The sequence below is a fragment of the Taurulus bubalis genome (assembly GCF_910589615.1).
Source record: "Taurulus bubalis genome assembly, chromosome: 2".
Taxonomy (NCBI): domain Eukaryota; kingdom Metazoa; phylum Chordata; class Actinopteri; order Perciformes; family Cottidae; genus Taurulus; species Taurulus bubalis.
In genome coordinates this window covers 35,975,079-35,988,301 of record NC_136590.1, presented here as the reverse complement: position 1 = coordinate 35,988,301, position 13,223 = coordinate 35,975,079, and the positions used below count along the sequence as shown (strand labels likewise).

The 13,223-nt window shown below is 39.4% G+C and overlaps 3 protein-coding genes across 3 annotated transcripts; 2 read left to right on the top strand and 1 right to left on the bottom strand.

Annotated features, from left to right (window-relative positions):
* Positions 1-1,197: 1,197 nt before the first annotated feature.
* On the bottom strand, positions 1,198-3,319 carry mrps31 (mitochondrial ribosomal protein S31). The gene is made up of 6 exons (XM_079236508.1): positions 2,954-3,319; positions 2,524-2,676; positions 2,222-2,365; positions 2,067-2,143; positions 1,757-1,897; positions 1,198-1,673 (listed from the first exon to the last, which is right to left on the bottom strand). Exons 1-6 carry the CDS (start codon positions 3,268-3,270, stop codon positions 1,438-1,440), a joined length of 1,068 nt encoding a protein of 355 aa, XP_079092634.1. The 5' UTR covers positions 3,271-3,319; the 3' UTR covers positions 1,198-1,437.
* Positions 3,320-4,439: 1,120 nt separating this feature from the next.
* taf6 (TAF6 RNA polymerase II, TATA box binding protein (TBP)-associated factor) lies at positions 4,440-9,925 on the top strand. Its single transcript, XM_079233512.1, has 15 exons — positions 4,440-4,553; positions 5,883-6,040; positions 6,177-6,263; positions 6,400-6,553; positions 6,648-6,704; positions 6,797-6,916; positions 7,035-7,156; positions 7,391-7,468; positions 7,594-7,695; positions 7,799-7,981; positions 8,068-8,142; positions 8,233-8,358; positions 8,530-8,703; positions 8,907-9,098; positions 9,405-9,925. The coding sequence occupies exons 2-15, from the start codon at positions 5,885-5,887 to the stop codon at positions 9,693-9,695; spliced, it is 1,917 nt and encodes a 638-aa protein (XP_079089638.1). The 5' UTR covers positions 4,440-4,553; positions 5,883-5,884; the 3' UTR covers positions 9,696-9,925.
* Positions 9,926-10,645: 720 nt separating this feature from the next.
* On the top strand, positions 10,646-12,503 carry sat2b (spermidine/spermine N1-acetyltransferase family member 2b). Its single transcript, XM_079237475.1, has 6 exons — positions 10,646-10,729; positions 10,916-10,967; positions 11,492-11,575; positions 11,904-12,005; positions 12,085-12,125; positions 12,223-12,503. Exons 1-6 carry the CDS (start codon positions 10,667-10,669, stop codon positions 12,400-12,402), a joined length of 522 nt encoding a protein of 173 aa, XP_079093601.1. The 5' UTR covers positions 10,646-10,666; the 3' UTR covers positions 12,403-12,503.
* The last annotated feature ends 720 nt before the right edge of the window (positions 12,504-13,223 follow it).

Genomic DNA, 13,223 nt, shown 5'->3' with positions numbered 1-13,223 from the left:
TGAAGGCACCTAAATGCGCCATAAAGGCAGAGGAACATTCAGAGTCCCTCTCGTGCTTTGAGAAATATTGTGCCCACCTGATCACAGGGAGTAGTTTTTTTTTTCCTGAATAGTACACTCGGCCCCTTGTGGTTTTCACAGTAAAATATATTTGCAGATGTGCTAGTTTAAAAAATAGTGACAGGTTTATAATGTGTAGTTGGGTTTCCCCTCAAATGGTCTTGTTTCCCTAAATCTGAAACAGTCATTACATCATAATATGTTTTTACACCATATCCAGTTTATTCATACTGGTTAATAAATGCAACACATTTACTGCACTGCAGATGCAGCTTGTTTGTTGAAATATCTAGGTCCAGGTTCTTGTCCTAAAATGGTTAGATATCCTAACATCAGACTGACCATAGAAGCGAGTAGTGCCATCTAGTGGGATATTTTCATACAAGTTATTTCTGAGCCGAACAAAAACATTTTTTTTTTGTACTTTATACTCATACAAGGGAAGTGTTGCCAAAATCTTATCATGACAATCATGTGTTTAAGGAAAAGTGAACAAAATGTGGAAATGAGGCACTCTGAACTGCCAAGCTCTTATTTTCCACACATTCTCAGACAATAGCTTGGAGAGTGTTTTTAGACCAAAAGGAATCTGAGTGGTACATTGTTAACATGTTTTTTTTTTTTCCACACTTTAAAAGCACTTCCTTTCCAAAGGGCACACGGTTCATGGTTTCATACCCTCTTACTGTAAACCTGATCCGACGTCCTAGATGCTGCACATAACATAAGTCATACTTGTTTTACGGCCTGGGAAAACACTATTCGTCACGATCACAGGTGTTTGGATGACCTTCACACACAACTAATAAAAAAATATTTTCATCAACCTGTTTTCTTTGAAAGTGAAGGTCTTTAACCATCCATCCAACTAAACAGTCCACTGTTTTTTTTTTTATGAAACCTAATTTTCAAACATGCCTTGTTACAAAACTAAACCATTTATTCATAATTATAATACCATCTGCGTATCACAAAAATCCTTGGATAGTAATTTCTGGGACTGATTTGTCCAAATTCTATGTTCATGTATTTGTGTCTTTATTGAGACATTTTAGTCAGTCTGCATTGGATTATGCAAATAAAGGTTGAACGAATGAAATAAGCGAAAAGCCATGGCTGTACTTTTGTTGTTTTATATTATCTATATTCTTTGTACACGCACCAGTATCAGTGACATTTCAACAGTTGTTCTGTAGTCTGATCAACAGTGAGACAGGACACAGACTTGATGCCACACTATTCCAACTGGAAGAGTTTAGAAATCCAACCTGTATGAGTAAAAATGATCATATATGCAAAGCCCTACTGAGTAAACAGGACTTAGTTTAATGTGTCCACGTTCAACAAATGTTGAACACTTGTGCAGTCGTCTTTAGCTCAGCTGAGGTAAACATCAGCCTCCTTGAGGACTTCCTCTTTCTGGTGGAAGTAGTCTTTGAACCAGAAAATGTGTTCCCTCTTCTGTTGGACGGTCAGGTAAGGGTTTCTGGACAGACCGGCCACCACGAGCTCCATGAAGTGACGCACTGGTCCCTGACGGGCAAAACCTTCCTCCAAGTGTTTCTCTAAGAAGATATGCTCATGGAATGGGACACTGGCTTCCTCCTCAAGGCCTATCATAGAGCAAGAAGACTCTGTCAGAGGTCATTTTGTTCTTCTCTCTACAGTTAGCTAGAATACAGCATTCATTACTCACCAGCTTCATTGTTGATTGGGTATTGCCACATTTTCCCCTCTTTGGTCCACTGGATCATTTCCTCAAGCCCGTTGCGGGGTGTTAGGTTGGTCGACAGAGACAACTGATTAGCAAATTCCATGTCCCATAGGGTTGGTCGAGCTGAAAATATGACAGCAGCATTATGAGCAGTTCATTAATGAAGGTTCAATTCTCACTTATTTCTAAAGCCAAAAAAGTATCTATACAAATAACACAATAAATCACCCACTGTAAAAAAACAGTCAATAAATAAAAGTAGGGTTATTACGATATAAAAATTCCTTATTACCAACTGTTGATTCAACTCCATCTTCATCAGTAGTCGGAGAGAAGATGTTAAGTCTTTTTCCTGAGAACAAGTTCCTCCTAAAAAAAATTAAAGGCACATTAAATACATGGTCCATCTCAAAACCTATAAGAGTAAAACATGAAGAAAGTATTTACCTCCTCCGAATACCATCCAGCTCAGCAGTGATCCCTCTGTCTTGCGTGTATCCTCGCCCGTCGTCATCAAAACGGATCTGATTAGCTGGCCGAGCATTCTGTCGGTTAGGATTCTTTCCTACCTTCATGTCAGCGATTATTACTCTGAGAAAATATTGTTGGATTAACGTTTATTACATGTGAATCTTTATTTTCCCCATTATACAGAATGAAAAAGCAAAAAGCATATAAAATATCACAGTTTCATTTAAATATCCAGCCCATTAACATTCCTTTACTGGAGACCTGTACTAGACACATACCCAAGGTTGTTAATGTCCCCTTTCTTCTGGGCCTCAGTGATGGTCTCGTGCTGTCTCAGCTGCCGGAGGAGCTCAGACTCAGCCTGGCTGCGGTCAGGCAGAGTGGAGGCAGCAGCAGACACAGCTGCAACCAGTTCAGGAGCCAGTGTCTCTCTAAAGAAAACACAGTGGATGGAGAGAGGCCGGGTTTTCAGACATCCTCCCAAGATTAAGGTGTAAAGTGAGTAACAGGTGTACAGGCAAAAACTACAGGTAAAACAATCAAACTCACAACAGAAATGAATGGCAGCAGTAACCGTGTTGTCATCTCATCATGTTTTAGTTGAAAGTCACCATGGCATTGCTAATGTTGATACAGCTTACGACTCAAAGAAACCTGCACTTTATCAAGGCAATGCAAGCTGATGAATAATTCCAAACCCCCTCTCACCTCTGTGATGAAGCCTCCACTGTAGCCTTCTGAAACATACTGATAGTGCTCTCCATAGCTGCTGGCTTTGACTTGGGTGTAGACTCATAACTTGGCTTCACGATCATGTTTTTGAGCTTCCTCTTATTAGTTACTTCTACCTTCATGGCTCCAAGAAGGTCGAGGAGACTCTCTTTACCACTCTTGGCTGCATCAGTCTTCATTTCTTTTGGCGTTGCCACGACCTCCTCAATTTTAACATCCACCTGCTGCTGCTGCGTGGTACTTCCCTCATCTTTCTCCAACACCACTGGCTCCTCTTCTCTATGTTCAGCCATCTTAATAATATTGCTGTCATCTTCAGCTTTCTGTGTAACCACAGTTGGAGTTTCTGTTGGCTCACTTTCTTTATCTGCATTTGTTTTCTCAACTAGATGAGAATTGTCAACATCATTTTTCTTTTCACAGAGTGTGACTGAATTTGTGCTGAGGGCTTTGACTCCACCTCCATTTGCAACCCTACGTTTAGAGAACAAAACAGTGTTAATAGTCATAGGGGTCGGACCCAGAAGGGATCCTAGAAGTGTGAATAATAATAACACTATTATTACAAAATCAAATACAAAAACACAATAATTATGGGCAATACGGTCCTAAAATAACATGATTTATTATTAATATGATATCCTTGATGATAAAACACTGAAAATGCTGTATTACTAATTGTAGAAACTAACTTGCGAGTGATGCACCTGAACCTCTCACAGAAATGTCCCACCGCATACGTGCAGGTTAAGAAGGCTAATAGCCAACATTAGCTGTCCCCAGCTTTTATGGGAACAACATAGTTTCGGGCTATCTTGAATGTGCATTGTTGTCACTATAAACACTTAGTATTTTACCACAAATACACCCGAATGACAGCCCAGTAAGTATATGACGTTACCTCGTCACTTTGTGCTTCAAGTATCCCGTTCACTCACAGACAAACTCACCTTAAAACGGGAGCTGCAGCCGTGTCACATTTAGCTGGAAACACACACGACTCAAATACACTGACTGAAGAATGTCGCGCCGTGCACACTGTCCGGAATAAAAACCTATACATGATTGCTTCTTGTAATGTCCTTCCACGCTCCTGACATTTGTCTCTGTTGCTACATCATAAGGTCCCCGGCAGAAACTCGAGGATCACATTGGTTCCGGACACATTACTTCATAAATTCATGGTCTCGCGTACTTTCCTCAGAGGAACTGGCATTTAATCAACTTATACTGTCAAATTATTTAATTGTGGTATGGGACATTTTGCCATTTAAAACACATATTCCGTAATTGACTTCGGATAAGTTACTTCAGATCTGTCCATCTGTTTCAATTTTAGTCTCGCGATATCTCAACCGAACGTGACTCAAAATGGCGACGGAACATAAGCGCTAATTCACGAAAGGAGGTCCCAGCTGCAATCCTTGAATTAGTTAGTTGTTTATATCGAAAGATGGATATTCACAGAGAAAAATTGGCTTTGCGAAATAATTATTGTTGCAAATCTCAACATTGACGGTTTTTATTCGCGTAAGTTCCTGCTCAAACTCAGAAAGGAAAGGACAACTTCACACAGGTAAAATGTCATCGGAAGCTAAGTTACTAGCATGCAAGCTAAAACACATCATATGTATTCACTGTAAGTTCTTATTAAAGAACTATGTAGTCGTTAAGTGGCTTAAAATCATCACTGTTTATATGTATTATATGAAGTCGCTGCACTTGCAAGGATACACCGGTACTTTAGAAGTGGCTCGAGTATTGAATGTTGCTGGTTGTTCTTCCGTCAGAGTGGAGAACCCGCTCTCTGCAGCTCGGTGTGTTTATTTACACACATGAAGTATAAAACCTTTAAAAAAGTATTTATTTCATGGAATTTGTCTCGTGTGCGTTGTAAACAAGATTGAACATATAATCAAAGTGGACGTAATCAGGATTATTAGTAAGTAAGGTATGAAGTCACGTAGCGTAACGTAGTCAAGGCGATAACGTTATTTCCTTGAGGCATCTGCAGCAGAAATGACTGCCTCCGTCTGTGCTGATGAGACATCTGCATGCACGTCCTAACACTCCTGATAGGATTTATGTTTTTCGACAACGTGCACAATAAGCTACACTTTTCAAGGTCTGCCACAAATACAGTTGTATTGCTAAAAGCAAGTAACGTTACATTTCTGGGCTTGACTGCTCAAGACATACACATTATTGTTGTGACTATGTATAGCTTCGGCTTTATGTTTGCGGTCTTTCTCTCATTGCATTCATGTTACCATGTTAAACAGCTGTTTGGCTTATGGCAAATGCAACATTTGTTTTTATAAAAGTGTAGTTTTGGTCTCTTGCTATCAATAGCTGAGTCCTTCGTTTTTAACATTGACTTTCTTTTTGTAATCATCCCACAACGCTGAATTGAATCGCCTACTTGTATGTATGTATGCACATTGTCTCACATCTCAGCCATGGATACTTGTAACTTCTTGAGTGATGTGATTTGGCCTCTTAAATGGTTGTTTTTCATCATGGTCTCCCCAAAGCGGATAAATAGTGAAGTCATTTTGTTGAAAATATCTAAATGCTGAACTGCAATTCTGCATTTTAATAATTTAATTTGGGGAATTGGCGTAATGACGGAATAGAAGTAAGCTATAGGCTCTATAACGTTTGCTGAATCATCACATAACTATATCAAGACTGCTTGTCAAATAATGTCAAGATGTTGTGTTTGTGGCTTTAGACCTATTGAGTGGTTATTACTGGCATTGAACCATTTACATTTTCTAAAAGTGAAATGGGTTTTACCCCCCAAAGATAAGAGGTCCCCTGAATAAGAGTACATCTGTTTGAATGATATATATTGGTGTGTGTATGTGAGGGGTGATATTCACAGACCTGCGTTCTTTGTTAGCCATGGCGGAGGAACGTCGGCCGAAGCAGTGTTCGGTCTCCCTGCCCACAGAGTCCATGAAGGCCATGGCAGAGTCTGTGGGAGTGGGGCAGTTACAGGAGGAAAGCTGCGCAGCCCTAAGTGAAGAAGTCAGCTACAGAATAAAAGAAATTGCACAGGTAATTCATGGATGATAGATACAGATATTTTATTTGGGTCTGTAAACTGCACTGAAACTTCATGCTTGATTGTCTTTGGCATAACTGACACATGATCTTTATATTTTTATTTCTGTTTGGTCTCCCTTTTACTCAGGATGCTCTCAAATTCATGCATCATGGGAAGAGACGTAAATTAACCACCAGTGACCTAGATAATGCTCTCAAACTAAAAAATGTGGAGGTAAGGGAGAACTTGCATTCTTTTTAACTTATAGTATAGCACTTGATAGATGTTGTTCCAAAAAGCTAAAAGTGGGTATTTTGCTCTGGTTTCTTTTTTATCTTCGGTGTTCTAAGTAAGTTTCCTTTTGTTACAGCCCCTGTATGGGTTCCAGTCGCAAGACTTTATCCCTTTTCGCTTTGCAAGTGGTGGTGGAAGAGAGCTTCATTTCTATGAGGAAAAGGAAGTCGACCTCAGTGACATTATTAACACACCGCTCCCCAGAGTGCCACTAGATGTGTCTCTCAAAGGTACGCAGATGATCAGTATTACATGCCGTCATACTCCAGCATATTGTCTTGTTTTGACTGTAAACACATCCACCATGCTTATTTAAATCCACAGCCCATTGGTTAAGCATTGAGGGGGTGCAACCTTCTATTCCAGAAAATCCACCACCAGGTGAGCCCCCATTTCTTTCTCTTTTTAAAGACAACAAAATATATAAATTTGCAGGAAATACGTAATATTGGGTTTTATTTACTGTTTTTCAGCACCAAAAGAGCAACAAAAGGTGGAATCTACAGAGCCCCTCAAAGTGGTCAAACCTGGTCAGGAGGAGGAAGGTATGATTCACGGCAAGAGTCAGGGGGCAACCGCTGCTGATGGCAAAGGTCAGTATCTTGTGTTGTATTAGAATTAAACATTTCTCTATTTAACATTCCTGTCGCCCTGCCTTCCTTCCTCCTTCCCTCCCTAATCCTTTACCATGTTTACATCTGTCTCTTTCAGGAAAGGAGAAGGGTCTAATAAGGTTGAAGCCGCGCAGCACTCATGAGCTGTCTGTGGAACAGCAGCTCTACTACAAGGAAATTACAGAAGCGTGTGTGGGCTCCTGTGAGGCGAAAAGAGCTGTAAGTCTTGTTTTTCTGTCTATATGGTTTATTTTCTACATGCAGCGTAACAACCTGATTATTTTTTTTTAATCATTTTGATTATAAATTACATTGAGTTTCGTTAATTGGCTATAAAGTAAAGAAATTGCAGCCAACATAAAGTTGTATGTGTCATTCCAGAATTCTGCCAAAAAAAATGATCAAACAGTAGTTTGAACTTTTTTGATAAATGTTCCCTCTCGTCTCCTTCAGGAAGCTTTACAGAGCATTGCCACAGATCCTGGACTGTATCAGATGCTTCCAAGATTCAGCACATTCATTTCTGAAGGAGTGAGCGTCTTTTCCATCCTCCTAATGTTCTGAAACATTACTCGCCTCGTTTAAAAAAAAAAAAAAGAAAAAAAGAAAAGAAGCATATCTGTGCCGAAAGTACTGACTTTATCTTCTCCTCCAAGGTTCGTGTGAATGTGGTGCAAAACAACTTGGCACTGCTGATTTATTTAATGCGGATGGTCAAAGCTCTAATGGACAACCCCACCCTGTATTTGGAGAAATACGTGAGTGCAGAAAACAAACAAATGTTCTATTAATTTTTTGAAAGGTCTAATCTCCACGCTTACTTTTATCTTCATGTTTACATTTCTCCATCTGTATTTGCAGCTGCATGAGCTCATCCCAGCTGTGGTGACGTGTATTGTGAGTAAGCAGCTGTGTTTGCGACCAGATGTTGATAACCACTGGGCTTTACGAGACTTTGCTGCTCGCCTCATGGCCCAAAGTTGTAAAACCTTCAGTACTACGACCAACAACATCCAGTCCCGTATTACCAAGACCTTCACTAAGGTGATCACTTTTTATATTACCCTCATTGAATTTGAACCTTTTTAAAAACCCTTCACACACTAAACCAGACTGATATGTTTCTTCAGAGTTGGTTGGATGAGAAAACACAGTGGACAACACGTTACGGCTGCATCGCTGGACTTTCTGAACTCGGACCTGATGTGAGTGTGATTCTGTTTCCTTTAAATAGGTCTTTATAATTTTACTCATCTATCGGCACCAACCTGATTTTATTATATCCCCCCCTGCAGGTGATTAAGACGTTGATCCTTCCTCGGCTTACTATAGAGGGTGTTCGCATCAAAGCGGTGATGGAAGGACCAGTGGTCTCCAATATTGATAAGATTGGAGCTGACCATGTCCAAAGCCTCTTACTGGTAATATGTTTGTGATTATGATGCACTGAAAAGTAGACGCCTTCCCACAAAATACTACATTTGTAGACTATAACAGTCAAATCATTTCAATAAACCAATACGACATTCATCAGTAATTGTTTCTTACAGAACATATGTTTAATATTTACAAAATGCCTTTTGTTTTTAAAGAAACACTGTGCAAGTGTTATTGCCAAGATCCGACCTCAGCCTGACAATGTGGAACAGTATCGGACAGACTATGGTTACCTCGGACCCATGCTGTGCTCTCATGTGATGAAGGCAAGGACTCAAGCAGCACTGCAAGCTCAACAAGTCAACAGAACCACATTAACAATCACACAGGTATATTTAATACTCATATAAATAGATTATGTTTCGTGAAGCAAATAGTTGTTAGAAAGCTGGAAAGATGCCATAAAAACAATGATATATTGCGTATTATTTTGGCATTGCACTCAGTCCAGAGTTAATGTGAAGCTTTGCAGAAGGACATGCAACTCAACACACAGATGTTCAGTTATGAACGATGAATTGTTTTCTTGCAGCCTCGTCCCACCCTTACTGTGTCACAAAGTGGATTAAGTGGGTCGGTAGGACCGCGCACTCCCAGCATCATTAAGGTCCCAAGCTCCCTCACTCTGATGTCTCCTCGGCCAGGGACCCCGTCACAGCCATCTCCCCCGGCAACAAAATACATCGTCATGGCAACCAGTGCTGGAGCCTCCTCAACTCAGCAGGTACTTTAATTCAGTTTTACACTCATCGCAGCGTTGCTCTGCAGCGGCGCCGCCACAGAAAATCTCCTCTTCTACCTTCTCTTGTCAATGTTGGTAGTATAGCAGCTGCAATAACAATGCAAGCATCATGAGTGATGACATTTTATAACAACGTATATCTACTGTTACAATATAAATACAAGAAACAAAAGTAGTAGAATAATTAGAAACTTAAATGGTCCTAAAATGTAAGGGGATTTACTGAAACCCTTTTCTTTAAAATCCTAAGAGTGTGAATTTACATCTGTCTTTTCATCTTCCCTCCAGGTAATCACCCTCAGCTCTTCCCAGTCAGCCTCACCAGTCACTAGCACTGTTCCCAGTGCCACTTCGACCTTGCAGCCTTTGGTAAAACTGGAGTCTGGCAGTGGTCCTGGACTGGCCGGTTCACGACCAATGCAGAAGTACATAGTTGTATCTCTGCCCTCGTCTGCCTCTTCCTCTTTGGAGGCGAAGACCTCCGTGCTCCCAACCTCAATTTCTTCAAACCCACTCGAAGCGGTGATGAAGCTCGACCGGTCCGAGTCTCCTGGAGCAAGCACGCAGTCGCCACACTGAGACTTGTATACATAGTGGATACTTTAACATGTTGATGCAGCTGAACACACAAAGTGATTTGTTTGGGCTGAACATAAAGGGGTAAACTCTGGCATGGTATGAAGGGGAATATCTGAACTCTTGACTGATGAAGAGCAAATGTGACTCGACATTGTAAATATGTGAATGCCCAATGACAACTCAGGTCCAGCTGTGAGATCTGTAATGTTTCAGCTTATATTCTAATTGATTCCATGTTCTTTTTTTACTCTAAAATAAATCAGATTTTGTATGAAATCCTTGTCTGAATGTGTTTTTATTTTTTTATTTCCATGATGGTTTTTATTGTGTACAGTTTGCCATAAATAAATAAAAAAAGTCCCTGTTTATCATAATTCGATATCTGAACAGCTGTTTAAACAAACTGCTATTATTCTCTGCAACTGGCTTGGTGTCATCACTGATCACAAGTTTGAGTTGAATAAAAGTAATACATTGTAAAAACTCCTGCATTCAAAATTGCACATGAGTAAATGTCATATCATATTTCCATTGTGTTTACATTTTTATATGTAAAGAACATGTCAATGAGAATAAAACAGTAATGTTTATGTCAAAATGTAATGTTAGATTTATGGAGCAGAGTAAAACATGGCATAGAATTGAAAATTGTGTAAATGTAATTGGTTACATTTAACCCCTGCTTCTGGTCAGTTGGCAGGCCAGAATAAGTAAATAAATATACGATTTTTCCAAATTCAAGACTACAACAATGAACTACGACTCCCACTAAGCATTGCGGCCAAGATTTAAAAACTCGTTTGAGATTTACTCTTTATAGTATTGAGTCCTTTTATTTTGAAAGCATAATTGCAACACCGGAACCACTTCCTGTGAATTCATTGTTGTCATCAACGTGGTTACGTTTTGCGGTTTTCTGACTTCTGACGGTCAATCAGAGTCAAGTGCGGACTGTGATAGTTTCTACAAACATGCATTTCAAAGTCCGGCCTGCAGCAAAGGAAGACTGCAAAGAAATATCGAGAATGATATTGGTGAGGCTCAGTATCTCGTTATTGTAATGCCACTAACCTTAAACACGTGCTTTGCTTCACAAATACCGCATGGGACGATGTGTATTATGTTGTGAGTAATATTTGCATGCCCGTAGCTATATTTGTCAAATGACAGGTTTCGTAATGCATTAATACATAACTTAATAAAACCCTATTTTTCCCCAGGAGTTGGCGGTTTTTGAAAAAATGTCCGACCAGGTGAAGATAACTCATGAAGGTATTTGGGTGGGCAGGGTCCATGGCACTTCCTTTTCTTTAAAAAAATATATGATTGATGAAAATATGAGTTCCTCTATGAATTACTACAAGCAGTCTCCCTTACAATCCATTAATTAATACCATTAATTGAAAGTTGCTTGAAGTAAGACTGAAGCGTTCAATACATACGTTACTGTTAAAGGATATCTGGTTAGAAGAAGACAATATATCACTATGCAATAGTTTAATGAACTAGTAAATTACTTCAACATTTTTATGAGTAAACAACTTAGATAAAACCTGCAGATTTAGATTAAAAAAGATGTAGGATGTGATTTTTTTGTATTACTTGCTTCTTGCCTGATGTACAATTTTTCAGCAATGTTACCATATGCTGGATCTTAGTTAGTTAGTTAGATGATAGATGAATTCATCTTCAAATGTCTCAATGTTTCTTGTGCTTGGGTGCTGAGGAATAATCCTGTTACTTATAATGTGAAGAGGGAATGCTGCCATTTGGGTGAATGATCTGCTTTACTTTAGAACTGGAGCGGGACGGTTTTGGCCACAATCCCTTCTTTAAATGCCTCGTTGCAGAAGTGCCGGAGGAGCATAAATCGAAAGAAGGTGAAGTGTTTCTATCGTATTGCTTCCTGTCAGACAATGTGTGACCTTGCTGTTGAGATATTTCCATTTAGTATCTAATAAATCACGATGACCACACCAGTGCCGCCTCATAAATCAACCGTGCCAGATGTTGTTCGTAGATTCCTTTTCAGAGCTGAAACTGAAGGGAGGTTGGGGGCGTTGCACAATAACTGTGCATCCAGACTGGAAATCAATTCACCAAACAACACACAATTAAATATTCCTTTTATATTTGTAAGGATTTCATTTCTTTTGTGGTTTTCTGCCTGCTTATATTTTTGATTGATTGCACCTTTTGTCCATGTAGGATTCACAATTGTCGGATACGGCCTTTACTTTTACACCTACAGCACGTGGAAGGGCCGCTCTGTGTTTCTGGAGGACCTGTATGTGATGCAAGAATTCAGGGGTAAATAAAATATGGATTGAGTTGTGCAAATCATAATTTCTTCAAGTAAAAATATTTATTTAATTGATTACCATTACAGGAAAGGGCATTGGCAAGGGTTTACTGAGCAAAGTTGCTGAGGTAAGCATGTCTTTTGTCGACCACTAAATTTCACCGTTTTCTAGGAGTGTCCTGTGTGGCGAAGAGGTAGCAGTGCATGTCTGTTTTGTCTTCTCAGGTGGGGAAGAAGATGCAGTGTGTGCGGCTGCAGTTGTCTGTGTTGGACTGGAATAAGCCCTCTCGAGACTTCTACGCTGCTAAAGGAGCTCAAGACCTCACCGCCAGCGAAGGCTGGCACTTCATACGTTTTGACGGACGAGACCTGGACAATTTAGCCAATGAAGCTCCTGAAGATTAGACGTTTTCCGAGTGAAAATGTGTATCTTGCGGTAAATAAATGTGGCTGTTAATCATTCATGCTGAAGACGGCGCCAACATATGCTTCACTGAATCTCTTTTTTTCATGAAAGTACCTTTGACCATCATTCATTTCGCAGGCATGGATGCATCTGGTTCAGCTTTGTCATCTTTCAGTGCAGCGTGCAAATGAATCATTAATTAAACAAAATATTGTCTTTATTAGGAAATGAAACATCCCTTAAGTTTTTATTCTTTTGTAGGATCTGACAATGCTTGGTGACAATTTTGGCAAATTTACCAGCAACACATTGATTTGACCTGATTAAATACAATCCCAGATGTGATACCATATTATTCCACTAGGTGGCATATTAAACCAACTGAAAGTGAACTCTGAGTGGACAGTCAGGCAATGCCGAGGCTAAATGCACCATACATTATGTCCTCTGTTTGGACTGAAATTTAAGCTGTGAGTATTTTCTGCTCTGTTAAAGAGGAGAGGATTACTTGGAAACTAGTTCTTTAACTAAAACCCTATTTGTGGAATGATGTTCCTTATGTTGATAATCAAAATCCCTCATTAACACTTTCATTGTTTTTTGCAATCAGTCAGTGGAAATGATATATATATATATATATATATATATATATATATATATATATATATATATATATATATATATATTATAAAATGTACTGAAATCCAAAGGAACACATGTAAAATCAGCCAAAAGAGAAACTGTGACATTACATTTGAAATACACACATGCTACAAAAGATTATAACGCACACAACTTACAAAGGCTATATGTTTTTATG

What these genes read in the sequence shown, in the direction of transcription:
- sat2b (XM_079237475.1), top strand. Translation starts at nt 10,667, where the DNA reads ATGCATTTCAAAGTCCGGCCTGCAGCAAAGGAAGACTGCAAAGAAATA. An exon ending in AAATATCGAGAATGATATTG is followed by an intron (nt 10,730 to 10,915) that starts GTGAGGCTCAGT and finishes ATTTTTCCCCAG; the next exon opens with GAGTTGGCGGTTTTTGAAAA. An exon ending in TGTGATGCAAGAATTCAGGG is followed by an intron (nt 12,006 to 12,084) that starts GTAAATAAAATA and finishes TTACCATTACAG; the next exon opens with GAAAGGGCATTGGCAAGGGT.
- mrps31 (XM_079236508.1), bottom strand. Translation starts at nt 3,270, where the DNA reads ATGGCTGAACATAGAGAAGAGGAGCCAGTGGTGTTGGAGAAAGATGAG. An exon ending in GGGGACATTAACAACCTTGG is followed by an intron (nt 2,366 to 2,523) that starts GTATGTGTCTAG and finishes ATATTTTCTCAG; the next exon opens with AGTAATAATCGCTGACATGA. An exon ending in TGGAGTTGAATCAACAGTTG is followed by an intron (nt 1,898 to 2,066) that starts GTAATAAGGAAT and finishes TCATATTTTCAG; the next exon opens with CTCGACCAACCCTATGGGAC.
- taf6 (XM_079233512.1), top strand. Translation starts at nt 5,885, where the DNA reads ATGGCGGAGGAACGTCGGCCGAAGCAGTGTTCGGTCTCCCTGCCCACA. An exon ending in GAATAAAAGAAATTGCACAG is followed by an intron (nt 6,041 to 6,176) that starts GTAATTCATGGA and finishes CCTTTTACTCAG; the next exon opens with GATGCTCTCAAATTCATGCA. An exon ending in CCTGTGAGGCGAAAAGAGCT is followed by an intron (nt 7,157 to 7,390) that starts GTAAGTCTTGTT and finishes CGTCTCCTTCAG; the next exon opens with GAAGCTTTACAGAGCATTGC.